This window comes from Seriola aureovittata, chromosome 12, assembly GCF_021018895.1.
Source record: "Seriola aureovittata isolate HTS-2021-v1 ecotype China chromosome 12, ASM2101889v1, whole genome shotgun sequence".
Taxonomy (NCBI): Eukaryota; Metazoa; Chordata; class Actinopteri; order Carangiformes; family Carangidae; genus Seriola; species Seriola aureovittata.
Genome location: NC_079375.1, coordinates 6,453,644 through 6,474,488, shown reverse-complemented (window position 1 = coordinate 6,474,488; position 20,845 = coordinate 6,453,644). Strand labels below are relative to the sequence as shown.

The following is a 20,845-nucleotide window of genomic DNA, read 5'->3' as shown; positions in this document are numbered from 1 at the left end:
TGAGGCTATAGTCCTAACCATTGTACCACCATGCTGCTGGATCACTAACTCATTGTATAGCAAGGTATATAAAATATCAGTATACTACTCCGTGAAATATCATAAAACGTCATAGTATAATAAGGCATAAAAATGGCAAAAAACATCATAGTATAGTATGGCATAAAATTTCAAAAAATGTCATAGTATACTAAGGCATAAAAATGACAAAAAACGTCATAATATCCTAAGGTATAAAAATTTCAAAAAAACATCATAGTATAATAAGGCATAAAACGTCATAATATAGTGAATCATAAAAATGCCACTAGTCCACTATGGCATGAAATTTTTAAAAAAACATCATCATACTATATGGTGTGAAAATGTCTAAAAAACATCACAGTATAGTAAGGGTTAAAGCGTCATGGTATAGTCAGGCACAAAAATGCCAAAAATCTCCATCTTATAGTATGGAGTGAAAATTTAAAAAAACGTCAGTATAGCAAGGCATAAAAATGTCAAAAGATGTCATAATATTGTAAGGCACAAAACATCATAGTATACTAAGGCATAAAAATACCAAAAAACATCAACATATAGTATGGCGAGAAGAGTGGCATTTAATTAAAAAAAAAGTCACAGTATAGTAAGGCATAAAAATGTCAAAAAATGTCATACTACAGTATGGCATAAAATCTCATAAAAACATCATAGTATATAAAGGCATAGAAGTTCATAAAAACGTATGGTAAGGCATAAAACATCATATTATAGTAAGTATGAAAATGCCAAAAAAACGTCATAGTATAGTATGGCATAGAATGTCACGGGATAGTAAAGCCCAAAACCAGGGTTTGAACCGTTGACCTTCTCAGCGTGAGGCAATAGTATTAAGCGTTGTACGAGCATGCTGCCGTATCACAAACTCATGGTATAGCAAGGCATAAAAATGGCAAAAAACGTCATAGTATAGTATGGCATAAAATTTCAAAAAACATCATAGTATAATAAGGCATAAAAATGGCAAAAAACATCATAGTATAGTATGGCATAAAATTTCAAAAAATGTCATAGTATACTAAGGCATAAAAATGACACAAAACGTCATAATATCCTAAGGTATAAAAATTTCAAAAAAACATCATAGTATAATAAGGCATAAAATGTCATAATATAGTGAATCATAAAAATGCCCCAAAAATTCATCGGATAGTATGATGTCAAAATGTAAAAAAAAACCTCATAGTATAGTATTGCATAAAAATTTCAAAAAACTTAATAGTATAGTAAGGCATAAAATTGTCAAAAAATGTCATAGTCCACTATGGCATGAAATTTTTAAAAAAACATCATCATACTATATGGTGTGAAAATGTCTAAAAAACATCACAGTATAGTAAGGGTTAAAGCGTCATGGTATAGTCAGGCACAAAAATGCCAAAAATCTCCATCTTATAGTATGGAGTGAAAATTTAAAAAAACGTCAGTATAGCAAGGCATAAAAATGTCAAAAGATGTCATAATATTGTAAGGCACAAAACATCATAGTATACTAAGGCATAAAAATACCAAAAAACATCAACATATAGTATGGCGAGAAGAGTGGCATTTAATTAAAAAAAAAGTCACATTATAGTAAGGCATAAAAATGTCAAAAAATGTCATACTACAGTATGGCATAAAATCTCATAAAAACATCATAGTATATAAAGGCATAGAAGTTCATAAAAACGTATGGTAAGGCATAAAACATCATATTATAGTAAGTATGAAAATGCCAAAAAAACGTCATAGTATAGTATGGCATAGAAATGTCACGGGATAGTAAAGCCCAAAACCAGGGTTTGAACCGTTGACCTTCTCAGCGTGAGGCAATAGTATTAAGCGTTGTACGAGCATGCTGCCGTATCACAAACTCATGGTATAGCAAGGCATAAAATATATCATAGTATATTTATCAGTGAAATATTATGAACCATCCTTTTATGATAAAATGAAAACATCATAGTATAGTAAGGCATAAAAATGCAAAAAAATTGCACAATAAAGTATGGCATAAAATTTTTTCAAGAAAACAACATCCACAGACATTTTTAACAGGGGAATCTCTTAACAATCGTTTTATTTACATAATGAGATTATTGAATATTGGCTACAATCAATGGATAATCAAGAATAATTTGCATTTGTATTGAATATTAAAAGTTTTTTTGCAAAGAAACAACATTTACATTAACAGTCATATATTGTGAGTATCCTTGATGCCTTAGAAAAGCTTTGCATGCATTTTAAAGGCTGATGAAATAAAACCCTGAATTGTTTACATCTATGTCTGCAGTCTTCTCCCTCCTTCACTTTGTCGGTGCTTTGCTACATTTCTTGTGCACATGCATAATACAAGAGAAGGACCCACCTATAAAAAAGAAAAGACCACACAGGCCACCTTTAACTTTACATTTAGATAAGACTGTGAGACACATGTGAAGTTGATCAGTAGAGAACGGTTTGATTATTTGTGCCTCTTGAGCTTCTCCATGAGATGGACACTGATGACAGCAGACACCATGATGACCAGACCGACAGAGAACACGACTGTCTTCACCAGGCAGAGAGAGATACCAGCCTCTGAACCTGCAGCACAACAACACAGGTTGTTTCTTAATGAAACTGATACAGTGGTTAAGAGGAAGTAATAAATCTGTTATTCCTTTCAATGTTAACTGATATTTAACTTTAACAGTATTTATTGTGCTAACTCCTATTTGTTCTACACTCAGTAATAACAACGACATTTGTCAAACACGATAAAATTAAATCAGCAAAAGCAGAAGGAAATTAAATTATTGATTTAATCATTATCATCATTTAATGTCCCTTTAAAAAAACTTCTGACATGGTGGTTGATCATGTTCAGAACTTATTTACTTGGACAAAGTAAAAGTTTTATTTAAAAAAAAATAAATTCTTATATGCTCTAAATTTAACTCCACACTGTGCATTATTATTATCAACAGGTTGTTTCTTCTGTCAGACTTACCAGTGTATCTCCAACAGAAATCATCAATCATTTTTCTGTTGTTGGTCCAGCTAACCTGGTTGCTATGGTTACAGATGATTAAGTCATTCAGCAGGTAGACATTGAGAGAAGCACCAGGGGATGTGACCTTTGACCTCTCTCCTCCCTCCTGACTGCAGGTGTTGGTGTCACATGTAAAGGTGCTGTTGATGTGATGTGAGTCCTGTGTGCTGCAGGTCACAGTGAGGCTACAGGAGTCTGAGCTGCTGGACACAGAGTCTACTGTCATGGCAACTGGAGACACTGGATCTGAGGGGGAAAGTTTACATGAAGCGTTTTAGAAACATGGCAGCAGATTGTCTATGTCAGTGTCTGGGATGTTAACAAACCTACCTTGAGCTGTGACGCTGTATTCAGCTAGTTTTTGTACTTGATCCGCTGTCACTCGTGCAGTATAAACTCCACTGTCTGCCTCTTGTAGATTCTTCAGTTTCACAGAGAAATTTTTCACAGAAGCCTCAACCCTTCCAGTGTAAACATTAGAGACTATTGGCTCTTTACCAGGTGAAAATCTTACTAGAACGACTTTTCCATTGAATGTCCATAAAAGAAGGCTGAAATCTTCAGGTACATCACGTATCATGACTTCCAGCAGTAAATCCTTCCCCTTCTCCCAAAATACAGGAGTCACAGCACTGGAGCCTGTAAAACAACACAACAGCACAAAATCACTTGAATGTTGAATTCAGTCATGAATTAATCAGTGATCATTAAAAGTGAGATGAACATTGAGACAAGAGAGGAGCCACTGATTTGAACCTTGTGTTTCAACACATTCAGGTTTATGTTTTTATAGATATAAAATATAATCTGAGATTAACTCATGATAAATAATTACATATATTTGATTCTGATGAAATAAAGTGACCGATCATCAAAAGTATTGATACTGACAACTATAACATCGTATCAGCAAAGAGGGGAATGTGATAAGATCTTAAAATATCGATTCGACCTGTACTTCTCAATTAACAAATGACTTCTAATACCTGTGTCCTCTGAAAAAACAAAACCCCTTTAGTCCCACAGTGACGTCACCATGTACATTTAGACTTGAACTGTTTCAAGTGTTAAAGTATTGTTCTTTTTAATCTACATAAAGGACTAACTGACCTCGTCTTCCTGACTGCTCACATTCTTTCAGATAAAACATGTGTGTGTTTCTAATCAACATGAACTTTACATGTTCATCAGTTCTGCCCCTGGTGCTCAGTTTATCATTCACAGTAAAGAAGCCTGCTCACGTATCATTGCTGTATCTGTTAATAACAGGTCATTAGTGTTCTTGTCTTACCTGGTGCCTCTATGCAGACCAGCAGTCCCAGTATCACAGCGACAGACGTCATGTTCTCTGGCTTCGCTCAGTCCAAACTGCACCAGTGTGAGGTGTTGTGTTCTCCTCTAACAGACCACAGGGTTAAAGTCTTATCACAGATGTGCTTTTCCTGTCAAAACCACACTCACAGTGTTAGAATCAGGAAGTGAACAAATGAACTTCTCTAAGTTCTGTTTTACTGCTTGAGATCAGTTAATAAACACTGAATATTTTTTAATGCAAACCTTTATGAAAGTACCAATTGATATCCATGAAAAGATGAATAGTAGTAATATGTGTTCCAGCAAATCCTGTGGGCTTCTTTGCTTAATAAATAATAGCTCTCTCTACATGTATAGTTCTTATTTATTGACTTAACATTCCTAGTTTTTTACTCTGACTACCAGAGTTAACTGGAGAGTCATTTTCACCTGTGGCCTCCAAGACAAGAGAAATTTGAAAGAAACAAAAGAAGGATAAAAAATGTTACATAGGAACGACATATTGCTAATCTTTGTTCTATGTATTTGTTTTACTGGTGCAGTTTTTGTTCACTTCAGCACTTAAGTTGCAGTGATAACCACTTCCTTTCCGATCGCTCTGTATTTAACACATCTCGTGTTCTCAGGTTACTCTATGCAAGATGGAAAATACCTGTGATGAAGTGTAAAAACATAAACTGTCATCTTTACACAGTGATCACTCTGCACTCTAGGAAACAAAGATAAAAGAAAAAGCAGAAAACCAACCAAAATTAAGACAAATATCAGTTTGTTCTACATTTCCTTTGGCCTGATCTGTGGAGCACCTTGCACCAATGTGCAACAAGGAGACACATCTGAATGCAGTTCACATGAGAATTAGTAAAGTTTGTTTAAAACAAACTCGTCTTCCGTGTCGTCCTTCCTGCTCTGAAGGTCACAGTTGATACATGAGTCGTCAGGTTTTATCTGCTCTCTGTGCGTCACTCTTCAACACTGAAAAGAAAAAAGAAGTCTGAAATCTGGACTCAGAGATCACCTGACTGGTTCTGTTGAGCAAAAGGATTTAATTTTCCTTCACTCTGCTATTAAAAGCCTTCTGTTGTTGCTACTTACCTGTCCTTTCAGACAGGTAATTATAGGACCTTAGTTTTCATGAAAACACCAGCTAAGTAACAGGTAAGTGTTTAATATTGTGTTGAGTTGTGTAAAAATATGAACTTGTCTTGTTACTACTTTTCAGCCTATATGAATTGTGTTCAAATGAAGTAACATCAGTCAATGTATTTCTCTTTTCCAGTGTTTACAGATACGACAATAAAATGCATCAATAGTGAATATGGTGTGAACTCTTATTTTGAAAACGTCATATTTCCAGTGATGTTGAAGGGATAGCATATTAGCTTTTTATGGTGATTGGATTTAGGCCTCAAAAAACAGAAAAGTGGTTTTCATTTGTGAAGAGATTATCACGCAATGGAAAACTCTCATTGGCTTTTTTGTGGCGGTAACCAGGGTGATGGTAACGTCCATATAGGCCTACAAAAATATGTCATTCCTGCAGCACTTGAGCGCCCTCTGCTGACAATGCTGCATAGGATCTCAGCAGGAATCAAGTAACCACACAGCCCAGTAAAAGACCTAATATCAGAACAATACAGGTTAATGACTGATTCATTATTTTTCACTGAATTTAAAACTTTTTAGGGGTGGAGAGGCGAATATTTTCCTGTCTTTTCAAATACCCAGTGCCACAGTAAACCAGAGTTTGAGAGGTGTCTCTCAACTGAATCCATGTCTCACTCAGTAGAAACTTAAAATCACCATGGCAACCTCAGGCTGCAGTCTGGCACAAACGGCTGATTCCCTGCTTCACACCCTCTGCCAGCCGCCAGCTTCCTCTTTGCTTAAACTTTTGACATTAAAATACCTTAAACCATCTCCACCTTGTCTGTGTCGGCTTCTGAGTCCAAATTCAAAAGTAACAAACGTGTAACAAGGCTGTGGGCAGACGGTCGCCCACCCTGAGTCTGGTTCTGTCCAACGTTTCTTCCTGTTAAAAGGGAGTTTTCCTCTCCACTGCTCTAAGTTTAACTAAATTGAATCGAATGCTAACCACATGCACATCCAGGACAGCCCCCCCTACTGAAAATATGTGTATGTGCATGTGCACTAAGGTAGGAGGTTGGTTGAGACACAGCAAAAACACACTTCACTTCCTCATATGAATCACAGTATGAGATGTGTCAGAATGGGACCTATTTCATTAATATGTACTCTTAACCTAATTTTTTCTACTAATACTTCAAATTATATTTCTAAAATCTGATTGTTGTACCTTAGCATTAACATATCAAGATGACATTAAAATATCTGAGCACAGGTGAGGAAGAAAGCCAAGAAGCTTGTTCAAAAAAGTCTGATTATATGAAACATTAGACAGACAAAACAAAACAAAAAAAACAAGAATGAAGGAGTTTAAATGAATTGACTGAAATATTAAAATCATGCAGTGGACACATTTTCTTATTTTAATATGGGTGCTTCAGTCTGGGTGCTGATAGAAATCACTGGTGGGCTCAAGCACTGTCAAAGTGTGATGAGGTATCAGTACCTGATTTGGCCGGTAGAGGTACAACACATGCAGCTTAGGACTAACACTCATTATTGACTAAAGATTATATAAAGAATCTGTGATTTCTATTGTATTGTGTGTCTCTTTTTACAGGCTCCAGTGCTGTGACTCCTGTATTCGTGCAGAAGGGGAAGGATTTACTTCCTGAGGTCATGGAGGCTGATGTAGCTCAGAAATTTTAAATTCTTCAATGGACATTCAATGGAAGTAAAGCTTTATTTACATTTTCACCTGTTAAAGAACCAACAGTCTCTGATGTTTACACTGGAAGGCTTGAGGCTTCTGTCAAAAAATTCTCTGTGAAACCAAAGAATCTACAAGAGGCGGACAGTGGAGTTTATAATGCACGAGTGACAGGGACTGAAGTAGTAAAAAAACTAGCTGAATATAAACTAATTAAAGCTTAATAGCTGTTTATTATTGTAAATATATCACATATGTTATTGCATCCCAAGAAGACTGCTCAGAACAGAATAATATTTCAATGATTTCCCGTTAAGAGACAGACAGTTTTGTACTTGTCTGGTTTCTATAGACTTGAATTAAATTCTTTCATGTGTTGAAACATGCAGCAAATTATTAAAATATTTCATAAAAAGATATTAAAGGAAAACTGAAAATCCATCTGCTACTTGTGGTTGCTCTGCAAGGTTTGCAGCTGTTCTCATCTTAAGAAATCACTTAAAGTCATTTAAACCATTGCAAAAACCCCTTAAGATTTTCCAAACACATTTTGTGCTTTACTTCATATTTCAGAGGAAAATATTGAACTTTTTCTCCACTATATTTTCTTCATTTAAATGAGTTAAAATGTTCTTTGCAGATTAAGATTTAAAATAAATTACACTCATACTGTATGATCAATATTCAACATGAATAAATATGATTAGGAAATATTATATATGTCATGTCATATGATTATATTAAAGAAGAAGTCCATTCAGGAATCAAAAGTATCTAATTGAATGATTTTATTGTCCAAATTAGAGTTTGAATTAGAGTGTGGGAAAAACCGGAAATCCCGGAGGAAACCCACGCCAGGACAGGGAGGAACTGGGTCCAGTGGTGGTCCTGGCCTCAGTAACCAGGCCAGAACCACCAGTGAGCCCAGTTCCCCCCTGTGTGGCACAGTGTAAACTAGTGATAGGAGACAGGCTAGGGCTGTTCACCAGCATTAGCCTGTCCTTTGACACTGGCAACAGTGAGGCCACAGTGCTAGCCGCTGCCCCACCGTGCCACCTTCAGGAGTTTACAAAAAGATTGCGGCCAAGAAGAACAGGCCACAAGTAGTGATGACATTCATGGCGGGCCAGAGGAGTTCTCTCCATCTACGTGTTTTCTTGCTTGCAGACACAGTCGAGTACTTAGAGATGTTGGCTTGTAAAGTGTTGACAATGACTGCTTCCACGCTTGGTTGCTCTGACAGCATTACAAAGTTCAGAGAGCTCTTCCCCCCAAGCTTCTTGGTGAGATCCTTGATGACGGTCCTGCAGATCTTTTTGATGTCTTTTTCATCTGGGCAGAAACCGTCTCTCACGGTGAGTCCCTGCAGCGTTTGGTTCACCAGTTGTTTGGCGTAGGTGGCCAGCTCTTCCTCCGTGCAGATGTCCAGGACACGGCACTTAGTGAGCAGTCTCACGGTCAGCAGGGTGACAAACAGCTTGGTCTTGTCCATGGTCTCAGCGATGGCTTCAAAGCCAGAGGAAGGAGAGTCAGCAGAGTGGGTGGTCTTCTCTGGTGTGGCTTGACAGCTGGAGGCAGGAGAATCGAACTCTTTGCTTGGTAACTCCAGGATGATTGTAGAGGGGCCTGGCTGAACAAGGATTCGTGTGACACCAGGGGGGAAAGAAGTGAATCCACTGGGACGAGCAGTTGACAAGTTGGGAATGGCGTCCCCCATTCCAGCTCTAACATTGTCGTCCAAGAACCATGGTCCGGTCTGTGCTGCGCCGTGAAAGCCAGAGGAAGGAGAGTCAGCAGAGTGGGTGGTCTTCTCTGGTGTGGCTTGACAGCTGGAGGCAGGAGAATCGAACTCTTTGTTTGGTAACTCCAGGATGATTGTAGAGGGGCCTGGCTGAACAAGGATTCGTGTGACACCAGGGGGGAAAGAAGTGAATCCACTGGGACGAGCAGTGGACAAGTTGGGAATGGCTCCAAGAACAGGAGCAGCTGAGCCTTGACGTGAATTGTTCTCCATCACAGAAGAAAACGTATCTTGGAAGTGGATGCTCTGATAAACGTGTGTGTCTCTGGTGAGGTCTTGAGTACAATGACTAACAAGCAGGAAAACTGTTGGTTTCCTTCACATACCTGTGCCTTTGATACAGCTGATCAAAGGCAAAATGATGAGAAATCTAGAATCTGACGTAGCTACCAATATGCTACGCTGCAACGTGCTTAGCGTTGCAGCCAGCTTCCGCACGTACGTCACATGCCGTGCGTCGGCATTTGCGTGCGTACTAACGCACGTTACAGCGTAGGGTACGTACATATGTTGCGCCTTTAAAATAGGCAGAATAGCAAGGGAAGAGGGATGAAAGCACTTCACTGCTCTCATCTTCACTCGTATGTATTAAGTCAGAAATTACATACAGTACAAGCATATCTCAATATATCAAGAGTCTCAAATACAAACAATGGCATAACAACAGTCTGACGCTCGAGCGGGAAGATAACAGTAGCTAGCTTATACAGCAATGAAGTTAGCCTGAAACTCTTAAGCAAAATAAATGTATATAAAACTCACAGCCTTTCTCTCGTAATGACAAGCAATGACAGATGAACAATTATCAACATGTCGCTACATTTATAATGTTTCCTGTATTGTGAAGGTGAAGGAGAGAAGCGCGACTTCCCCCTGCTGGAGCCTTAAGGCATTACTAATAAATCGATGCACAATCAACCTGGAAATCTGTCAACAATCTGTCACTTATATTATCTGAACTAATAACTTTCAGCATAACCAAGATGCAAATGAAACTATGAACTATGAAAAATACAAAACACAATATATATCTTAACTGTCAGATGAATTAAATTGTTTTTAGAAAATCAAATAGTTTTTAAATTTCTTAAGTACCACACATACGTGCAACGACTCAGCGCTGTTTTCTCTGTTTTTATCATTTATGTAATTTAGTGTGAATATTAATGTTGGATATTTATGTATGATTCTCCATCAGGTAGTTACTATAATAATATGATGTGATTATACCGGCCAACACTATTTTAGCAATAATTCTAATGTATCTCACCTTGTACATGGTCACATGGTTTTGTATTTAATGTTACACACCAGGATCCGTCAAACCTGGTTATATTATCATTATTATTATTATTATTATTATTATTATTATTATTATTATTATTATTATTATTTATATTGTTATTGTTATTATTATTGTTATTATTATTATTATATACAATCAAATGATGCGCGGGCAACAAGTGGCAGCAAGTCTGCTTAGCTCTTAGTTTTTTCTGCAATATATTATTAGTATATTTCTTGTGGAGTGGTGTTTTTTTATTCTACGTCGTTGTTTCGTCTGGAAGGAGAAAATAATGTACATAAAAGAAGAACTCCTGGCTTTAAAGTGAACCAGATATGGAGTTAAACATCCTATACCAGCTGAGCTGAAGAAGCACCTGGATGCAGAGGCTAAGCTAAAGGCTAGCAGATGGAGATATACGCCTTTATACCTGGCTAACAGGTGTGATGAACTGGAGGCACTTGTGAAGAACCAGCGAGCACATCGTGAGTGTTGTCTCGTGTGTTTCACGGAGACCCGGTGAAACGACAACACTCCCGGCCGTTGTGTGGATTTACCCGGCTTCACTGCAGTACGAGCGGACAGAAGCGCCCGAGCAGGCGGGAAGAATAAAGGTGGAGGACTGGTTCTGCTTGTGAACAATAGATGGTTCAACCCCGGTCACATCCCAGTGAAGAAGATCTGCTGTCGGGATATTGAACTGTTGGCAGTCGGTCTTAGACCGTATTATGTACCGAGAGACTTCTGTCACATCGTCGCCATTGTTGTTTACATTCAACCACGAGCGGAGCCTGGAGTCGCGTGTGACGTCATTCATGAGACAGTAGCAAGAGTACAACAATGAGCTGATGGACACATGAATTCAGATAAATAAATTATCTATCTATCTATCATTAAAATCAGTCATTAGAAAGCTGGCAGGGCTTCCTGGCACTGGAAACACACCTTTGATGGTAAAACATTAAAAGTTCTGACAGAGGTTCAGATATTCTCAATCCCATTTCATATAACACAGATTTAGCTCAATGTTAGTGAAGTTTATTATGCTGGAAAAAGCTTCACACTTTAGTGAGACCTCTTTCAAGAGTATCTTTTAGAGTATTTGATGTTCCAAAGATAAAGTCTCATTAAAGTATTCCTTTAAGTTCAACTAAAAAGTGAAACTCCTCTAGACAATCGTAATTAAATATTTTGTGTTTCTGTATCATATTTTGCTGCGCAGTCAGTGTATCAAGTGTGTTTCCTCTAACAATAATGTTAGATTCCTTGCTGAGAAACTCACAATACACCAGAGTGGGATTAAGTGACATATGATCTTCAGGTATAATTCACAAAATTACAAAGATGTGAGAGAGGCTTATAGATTTATTAAATGTAATGTTGCAAATATAAGAAACTGCTTTACTTAGTTTAGCGAAAAGATTAAAACATGGTTTAAAAAACTATCAATTATTTGGTTTAAAGAACATGGAATTTACAAAACAGATGTAAGTGCAATCTTTTTAAGAATATTGTAAATATGACTTCATGCAGTGTGACATATATTGCATTAATCAAATTTATATATTTTTTGTACATTTTCGAATAAAACAACCTCTATAAACATTTTCAACAGGGGAATCTCTTTACAATCGTTGTATTTACAAAGATAGAAAATTGATTATTGGGTATAATCAATGAATAATAAAGAATAATTTTCATTTCAAGTTCGTTTTCTAAATAAAAAACAATACATGTTCAATAAAATGCTTCTTTTTCTGTTTATATTGTATCATTGAAACCTTACAGAAATGTTTCATGTATATTCAAAGATAATTTATAGAGGAAATAAAACCCTGAATTGTTTACATCTATGTCTGCAGTCTTCTCCCTCCTTCACTTTGTCGGTGCTTTGCTACATTTCTTGTGCACATGCATAATACAAGAGAAGGACCCACCTATAAAAAAGAAAAGACCACACAGGCCACCTTTAACTTTACATTTAGATAAGACTGTGAGACACATGTGAAGTTGATCAGTAGAGAACTGTTTGATTATTTGTGCTTCTTGAGCTTCTCCATGAGATGGACACTGATGACAGCAGACACCATGATGACCAGACCGACAGAGAACACGACTGTCTTCACCAGGCAGAGAGAGATACCAGCCTCTGAACCTGCAACACAACAACACAGGTTGTTTCCTTAATGAAACTGATACAGTGGTTAAGAAGAAGTAATAAATCTGTTATTCCTTTCAATGTTTACTGATATTTAACTTTAACAGTATTTATTGTGCTAACTCCTATTTGTTCTACACTCAGTAATAACAACGACATTTGTCAAACACGGTAAATTGCATCATCAAAAGCAGAAGGAAATTAAATTATTGATTTAATCATTATCATCATTTAATGTCCCTTTAAAAAAACTTCTGACATGGTGGTTGATCATGTTCAGAACTTATTTACTTGGACAAAGTAAAAGTTTTATTTAAAAAATAAATTCTTATATGCTCTGAATTTAACTCCAAACTGTGTCAGTGTTATTGTAAAGACTTACCAGTGTGTCTGGGACAAAAGTGATCAATCATTTTACTGTCGTTGGTCCAGCTGACGTGGTTGCTATGGTTACAGATGATTAAGTCATTAAGCAGGTTGACATTGAGAGAAGCACCAGAGGATGTGACCTTTGACCTCTCTCCTCCCTCCTGACTGCAGGTGTTGGTGTCACATGTAAAGGTGCTGTTGATGTGATGTGAGTCCTGTGTGCTGCAGGTCACAGTGAGGCTACAGGAGTCTGAGCTGCTGGACACAGAGTCTACTGTCATGGCAACTGGAGACACTGGATCTGAGGGGGAAAGTTTACATGAAGCGTTTTAGAAACATGGCAGCAGATTGTCTCTGTCAGTGTCTGGGATGTTAACAAACCTACCTTGAACTGTGACGCTGTATTCAGCCAGTATTTGTTCTTGATCCCCGATCACTCGTGCAGTATAAACTCCACTGTCTGCCTCTTGTAGATTCTTCAGTTTCACAGAGAAATTTTTCACAGAAGCCTCAACCCTTCCAGTGTAAACAACATCAGAGACTCTTGGTTCTCTACCAGGTGAAAATGTTACTAGAACGTTCTTTCCATTGAATATCCATGAAAGAACAATAAAATCCTCAGGTACATCATCCTCCATGGCCTCCAGCAGTAAATCCTTCCCCTTCTGCACAAATACAGGAGTCACAGCACTGGAGCCTGTAAAACAACACAACAGCACAAAATCACTTGAATGTTGAATTCAGTCATGAATTAGTCAGTGATCATTAAAAGTGAGATGAACATTGAGACAAGAGAGGAGCCACTGATTTGAACCTTGTGTTTCAACACATTCAGGTTTATGTTTTTATAGATATAAAATATAATCTGAGATTAACTCATGATAAATAATTACATATATTTGATTCTGATGAAATAAAGTGACCGATCATCAAAAGTATTGATACTAACAACTATAACATTATGTCAGCGAAGAGGGGAATGTGATAAGATCTTAAAATATCGATTCGACCTGTACTTCTCAATTAAGAAATGAAATCTAATACCTGTGTCCTCTGAAAAAACAAAACCCCTTCAGTCCCACAGTGACGTCACCATGTACATTTAGACTTGAACTGTTTCAAGTGTTAAAGTATTGTTCTTTCTAATCTACATAAAGGACTAACTGACCTCGTCTTCCTGACTGCTCACACTCTTTCAGATAGAACATGTGTGTGTTTCTAATCAACATGAACTTTACATGTTCATCAGTTCTGCCCCTGGTGCTCAGTTTATCATTCACAGTAAAGAAGCCTGCTCACGTATCATTGCTGTATCTGTTAATAACAGGTCATTAGTGTTCTTGTCTTACCTGGTGCCTCTATGCAGACCAGCAGTCCCAGTATCACAGCGACAGACGTCATGTTCTCTGGCTTCGCTCAGTCCAAACTGCACCAGTGTGAGGTGTTGTGTTCTCCTCTAACAGACCACAGGGTTAAAGTCTTATGACAGATGTGCTTTTCCTGTCAAAACCACACTCACAGTGTTAGAATCAGGAAGTGAACAAATGAACTTCTCTTTCTTCTCTTTCCTTTGACCTGATCTGTGGAGCACCTTGCACCAATGTGCAACAAGGAGACACATCTGAACATCTGAATACAGTTCACATGAGAATTAGTAAAGTTTGTTTAAAACAAACTCATCTTCCGTGTCGTCCTTCCTGCTCTGAAGGTCACAGTTGATACATGAGTCGTCAGGTTTTATCTGCTCTCTGTGCTTCACTCTTCAACACTGAAAAGAAAAAAGAAGTCTGAAATCTGGACTCAGAGATCACCTGACTGGTTCTGTTGAGCAAAAGGTTTAATGTAAAATCAGAGGGAATAATAATAAAAGAGTAACATAGATATAAAAAATAGAAATAAATAATTAGAATAAAAATGGATCACATAGGATGCATAAAATCGAGTAAGAATGCACCACAGGTTTTGATTACACCGGGGTCAGAGACTTGAACTTTACATTGTACTGTAATGTATTAAACCTTCCTGTCCCTTGGATCCAGTCCCAAACCTGGACTTCCACATGGTCGTCCTTCACTGCAGCCGCACTGAGGATTACTGTAACTGCTCCGTCTCCTGCTGTGATGAGGACGGCTTTGATCAGGACGGTTGCTCCTTAAGCCCCACAGTACCTGGTCATGTCTCTCACCTGGCCTTTTTGACCTTGACCTTTTTTTCTTCTTTTTTTTATAACAAAGTAAGAAGGATAAACTTGAGACAAACAGGGCGGCTGTGGCTCAGGGGGCACAGCGGATCCACTAATTAGAAGTTCAGTGGGTTGATACTGAGGCACAGAGATGCATTTACAACAGCAACAATACCATTCACCATTCTGGACACTACTGAGTCAGGAAAAGAGGCAAGACAAAGAACAAGAAATCTAAATCTCATAAAGCAGGTTATATGAAATTACCAAAGCATCCAGCTGATCAGCTGGAGCCGGTCTGTGCCTGTGTGTTTCTGGTTTGCTGTGGTCTATAGCAGCATGTAGCTACGGCCATGTGAAGAAGTGTGATCCAGGGCATGCATGCTCGGCAGAACCAACTCCCCAATTAACAAGAAGTGGGCAAAGCAAATGTAGTAAACTGATAAAGGAAGTGGTTTTGCCTAATTGTTTTGCCTTAAGTGTTGCCTAATTATTCTGTGAAATCATCTCCTTCTCCTCTTCTGCTTCCTGTTCATCAGACCAGACCTCAGACTAAACACAATTTAGACTAAAAACATTTGTTGTTGAAATGCATGTTTAAACTGTGTTTAAATCCTAATCCTGTACAGTATATCAGTTGAATTCACATCACATTTGCCTAATTTATTCCTCTTTAACACTGCTTTAATTAATGCCATGACATTTTGCCTTTATTTTTCATTGTTGTATTGTCTTTCAAGCACAGTGGGACGTATAAAGCATAATGTTGGCACGCTTTTTCTCGTTTCCTGTGTTTACAGCGTGAAACGTTTTCCTTGGAGAATCCCACCATGAATTATTTTACTCTGATTTACAGTGAGAAGTGTGTGACAAGAAGCCAAATCTGTCGAACAAACAATGACAGATTTCGCTGTGATGCATCATCTGCATTTTGATGACATACAAGTCACTCATAATCTCTCCCAATCCACAATCCACAGACCTCGAACCCGTGAAGCTGTAGAACAAATCTTTCTTTGCTGCACTGCAGGTAGCGACGCCAGCACGATGTCTTCCAACACAATACCCGGTGTTTGCATTTCTCTTGCCAATTCACAATGTTTTCCCACTCTCGTATTAATCTATCTGCTGCCTTTTCTTGCTCACAGATCCTGCGTGTGTTTAAAGGAAGCGCTTTAAAGAAGCAAATGTTGCCTGCTTCTTCAAAAGGAGCAGTGATCCAGGCCAAACTCCTGCCCTGCCAAAGCCTGGACCTGAACCAGAGCAGCTGAAAGACATGCTGGTCAGTTCATAGCCTCATCAGATGTGTCTCTGCATCTTAAAACTCTCTGCGAAAGACGAGGCTTTAGCGGCATTAACACTGAGGAGGAATAATCTGTCCACAGTTTTTACTGATAGGCCAGGGATTCTTTAGACCATGACTCAGATAATCCATCTTCAAATAGACAAAGGATGCAAGATGGATCATATTCTGAATACATCTGCACAAATTGCTGATAAAAATATTACATCAACTTCCAGAAGAGAAAGACAGCTATAAAGCCAGGAATCGTCATTGTTACACACTAAATTTCTTTATATCAGTTACAGTACATTTGCTTAAGGCTTCTGGAGACGATCGTCACTGCCACTAGAAGTTGCACTAAACGGTGACATTAAAAAAAAAAAAAAAAAAATCACAACATCTGTGCACCATCAATTATAGGGTGGCCAGTGTGATTTATGAGGCTTTCTTTGTATGTAGAAAGGTCAGTGTTAATTGGAGTTGTGTAGGAGTTGAGGCATTTGAGAGTTTGGGTTTGACCTTTAACTATAGCGCCCCGGTGAGGTGCAAAGTGCATCATCCCTCAGTGTTTAATCAGAATCAGTCCAGTGACTTTGCACATACAATGCGGAGTTCTCCATCTGAGTCTTTTACCCTCATCTATTTCATTGAAGTGAGTGTGCGGTGATGAAGGGGAGGACGATAAAGAGTTTTAATTTTAAAAATGGCTTTTAGTGATGTTTTTTTTTTTTCCCAAAACATCTGCACGGACGCTTCATTGGAAGCCCGTTACAAATTACATTGTTCATGATGGGCTTCCAGCATTATAACAATGTGCATAAACGTTTAACAAGGTCATTGGAGTGAAATGAAATTGCCTGAGTTTTATGTCATTGCTCTTTGCATGCATCGTGCACCTGTTAATAATTCAGAGCCAGGTGAGAAAATTGTGCATCTATAGTGGTTGATTACTAAATAGCAGAGAGCACCAAGGCTGGATTACCAACCGAGCTTCAGGCTTCCAGGTGATCACCTGTTTTGTGTTCATTTAATTGAAGAATTCTTTGGCACCATGAAAGGAACCACATGATATGGGCAATAGAGTGGGTCCTGCTTTATTACCTGATCTTTGGTCCCTGTCTGGAAGTGAAGCCGGTCTGTGTTCCTTGAGTTCACAGGATTTTCTCCCCCCAAAACACTAAACAGGGCAGTTAGATCTCATTATACGAACCGTCATCACTTCATTTTTGTGCTTAATTAGTTTAATAAAATCAAAAGCCAATCGAGGGTCAGTTAGTGTTTCAGCACAGAAAATCTGCGCACATTGTCGGGAAAAAAAAAAGGGGGTTTATAGAGGTTCATTTTTGTCTGGCTCTGCTTTCGTATTTTAAATGTGTTTGTTTTTGATAATCATCGGCAGATTCTGAATAAACAGGCTTGTCTTTATATCCTCATATAGTCGCATTTCTTCTCTCATGACACTTCGGTTCCTTTGTGTGTGTAAAAAAAAAAACAGATCCATCTTACATTTCCTACATTTTTACTGCTATTATTTCTATTTTCTGTCATTGGCAAATCACTATTTGAATCAATATTTCTAGCTTTGAAAATCAGTGTGTAAACATTATATATTAGTGACCAATATGTTGGTCTGCAGCAAATCTCTTGCAGTTTGTTTGATATTGTCCTCAAACTCTTTCATGATCTCAATGAGACTACATCATCAGCTAAAGTTAAATAACTATAAATGATAAACAAACTACTGGTTCTCAGCTTGAACTATTTCTAATACTAATAATTCTAATTCTAACCCTACACAACACTGTCTTGGATACTCTTATTAGTTTCCTTATTTTGCCCATGAGGGGAATTTCATTTTTGTTTTTCAATGAAAATGATCAAGTTAATGAAATGTCCTCTACCAACAAAATATTCCATCATTGGCAATTATCTTCTAAATCTTCAAAATCGGTCAAACTCTAATTTGCAATCAAGTCAGAGCCAAAGCGTCCGTCTCCTTTTTCCTGTCCCTGACCCAACAGACCACATCAGTACAGTTACACCAACGACATCCATTATGAGTCACATTATCATCTGCTTCCGTAATAAATAATTACCTACCACCCCTAATTTACTCCCTTCCCTTCCCCGCCGCTCACCGCGCAGCACCGCTCTCCGGCCACAAGGCGGCGACAGCATCAAGCACAAAACCCCACAAGCCCACTTGACAACTTCTCTGCCTCCTAGACACAAAGCCAGTGACATCATCTGCGGAGGGACAGAGGGTGTGCGAAGGACAAATGTCTTGAAATGCATTACATCATTCTCCACTAATATGATAATATATCTCAGGCGCTGAGTGTGGTGCCAAGCATGAGAGGGGCCATAATCCATACGACGACTGCTTCAAATGTGAACAAGGGGATAAAATGGAAGTGGTTGGTGGTGGTGGAGTGGGAGGGAGGGTGTGTGTGTGTGTGTGTGTGTGTGTGTGTGTGTGTGTGGGGTGGGGGGGTGGGGGGGGTCCACTGGAGTCGGGAGTGCAGCACTGAAGGTTATTCCAGACATCACTGAGAGCAGGAGGAGAGAGGAGACGATAATCACTATAACACACTAAGTAAAGATGAGAAAGGCATCAGCTCTAACGCTCCCCGTCTGTCTTCTGTCCTTGTCCTTCTTCTTTTCTTTTTTTTTCTGTCGTAGACGTTAGTTCTTTCTTGCTTTTGCTTTTTTTTTTTCTCTCCATTTTCCCTGTCATTCAGAGGAGAGAGGAGAGGAGTGAGGAGGGAAATGAGACAAAGACGGGAGAGGAAAAGGGTGGCAGAGGACTGAGAAGTATAAGAGAAGGGATAACTGAAGGACAGAAAGAAGACATGAGAGAGGAGAGGCGAGGAAATGAGTGGAAAAGGGGGGAAAGAAAAGGAGAGAGGAGGAAGAAGAAGAAGAACAGATGAGGAGAGGTGAAGAGAGAACTGAAGAGCTACTGCAAAGACTGGGAGGAGGAGAAGATGACTGAGGAGGAAAGAGAGAAAAAAGGGGAGAGGTGAAAGGAGGAGTAAAGGGGGGAGCAGAAGAGAGGAGGAAGGCAAGAAGAGGAAAAGAGGGTAAAGGAGGACTGAGGAGGAGAAAAGAGGAGATGGAAAAGAAGAAGACTGAGCAGAAAAGAAAAAAGGGGGGAGGACGAAGAGAGGTTGCAGGAGGTGGAGAAAAGAGGAGGGAAGAGCAAAAGAGGAGAGGTGGAACAACGGCTGAGGGGAAAGAGGTAAGATGAGGTAAAGAGGTGAACAAAGAGGAGGTGGAGAGGAGGACTGAGGACATGTAGCTAGAGGGGAAGAGAAGAGAGGAGAGAAAGAGAGGCAAGAGAGGATGTGAAATGAGGAGAGGAGAAAAATAGAGAGAGAGAAGGACAGAGGAGGAAGGAAGGGGAAAGGAGAAGGTTTCTGATTTAAGGGAAGAACTTAGGAGAGGAGGCGAGAGACAGAATAGATAAAAGAGGAGACAAGATCAAGGGAGGAAGAATAAGTGAGAAATGAGACAGGAGAGGAGGAGGGGGTGAAAGATGGACAGAGAGAAAGACAGGAAAAGAGGAGAAGAGGGGAAAGGGGAAGGCTGGAGAGATGAGAGGAGAAACAGTGGGGAAAGGAGGAGGTTTGGAAGAAAAGTGAGACGAGAGGAAGAGACGGAGAGGTGAAAGGATGACGGAGGAAAAGTGAAAGAAAAACGTATAACACATAAAAAGGAAAGAGGAGATGAATCAAAAGAAGAGCAGAGGACAGACAGGATAGGTGAAGGCAGAACTGAAGACACTGAGGGAGAGAGAGGAGGTGAGAGTGACAGGAGGAGGAAGGATGAGAGAGGAGTGGAGGGAAACACTGATATGTAAAAACGAATGAAAAGGATGACTGGAGGAAGATCCGTGAGGGAGGAGAGGAGAGATGAGAGGAGGACTGACAACATGATTTAAGCAAAGAGCACAAAGGAGAGGAGAGGAGAGGAGGACATGAAGAGACGGAGGGGAAGGAGAGGAGGTGAAAGAATGGCTGAGAAGAATGTGTGAGAGGCCTCAGATGAGAGGAAGACGAGAGGAGGACGACGTTAGAGAGATGAGAGAAGGACTGACAGGATGAGGCGAGGAGAGAGGGAAGAAGGGACTGTAGAGGAGAGGAGACAGGAATGGAGATGATGAAAGAGTTGGAGGAGAAGTGGGTAAACAAGAAGTTTGGAGAAGTGAGAGAAGAGGTGAGGAGATGAAGGATAAGACAGAGAGAGGACTGATGAAAGGATGACTAAAAAAACTGAAGAAGAGAGAACAAGATGTGAAAAAGATGACTGAGGATAAAAGGAAAACAGGAGAGAGGGGGATGTTTGAGAGAGGAGAGGACAGGAGGAGAGGAGAGATGAAGAGGGAAGGAAAGGAAATGAAAGGAAAGGAAAAAGAGGAGAGGAGAGGAGGCTGCCAGAATAAGACAATGGAAGAAAAGGAAAAAGGAGTGGACGATAACAGGAGCAAAGCAGGACATGAAAGGAGGGATGAAGAGAGGAGAGAGAGAGGAAGAGACAAACAGAGAGGTTATGGGGACGACAGAGAGAAAACAAGAGGAGAGACTGAGACTC

General features: G+C 39.1%; 2 protein-coding genes across 2 annotated transcripts; both read right to left on the bottom strand.

Annotated features, from left to right (window-relative positions):
* Positions 1–1,582: 1,582 nt before the first annotated feature.
* On the bottom strand, positions 1,583–4,458 carry LOC130178459 (uncharacterized). The gene is made up of 4 exons (XM_056390711.1): positions 4,353–4,458; positions 3,392–3,700; positions 3,020–3,307; positions 1,583–2,613 (listed from the first exon to the last, which is right to left on the bottom strand). Exons 1-4 carry the CDS (start codon positions 4,402–4,404, stop codon positions 2,492–2,494), a joined length of 771 nt encoding a protein of 256 aa, XP_056246686.1. The 5' UTR covers positions 4,405–4,458; the 3' UTR covers positions 1,583–2,491.
* A 7,147-nt stretch (positions 4,459–11,605) lies between these two features.
* LOC130179145 (CD48 antigen-like) lies at positions 11,606–14,504 on the bottom strand. The gene is made up of 4 exons (XM_056391927.1): positions 14,135–14,504; positions 13,171–13,482; positions 12,799–13,086; positions 11,606–12,413 (listed from the first exon to the last, which is right to left on the bottom strand). The coding sequence occupies exons 1-4, from the start codon at positions 14,184–14,186 to the stop codon at positions 12,292–12,294; spliced, it is 774 nt and encodes a 257-aa protein (XP_056247902.1). The 5' UTR covers positions 14,187–14,504; the 3' UTR covers positions 11,606–12,291.
* Between the last annotated feature and the right edge of the window lie 6,341 nt (positions 14,505–20,845).

Bases quoted from the DNA above. Each gene is read 5' to 3' on its own strand.
- LOC130178459 (XM_056390711.1), bottom strand. From the start codon at position 4,404: ATGACGTCTGTCGCTGTGATACTGGGACTGCTGGTCTGCATAGAGGCA. The intron at 3,701-4,352 runs GTAAGACAAGAA...GTTGTTTTACAG, and splicing joins GGTCTGCATAGAGGCACCAG to GCTCCAGTGCTGTGACTCCT. The intron at 2,614-3,019 runs GTAAGTCTGACA...GTTGTGCTGCAG, and splicing joins TTTCTGTTGGAGATACACTG to GTTCAGAGGCTGGTATCTCT.
- LOC130179145 (XM_056391927.1), bottom strand. From the start codon at position 14,186: ATGACGTCTGTCGCTGTGATACTGGGACTGCTGGTCTGCATAGAGGCA. The intron at 13,483-14,134 runs GTAAGACAAGAA...GTTGTTTTACAG, and splicing joins GGTCTGCATAGAGGCACCAG to GCTCCAGTGCTGTGACTCCT. The intron at 13,087-13,170 runs GTAGGTTTGTTA...TTTCCCCCTCAG, and splicing joins ATACAGCGTCACAGTTCAAG to ATCCAGTGTCTCCAGTTGCC.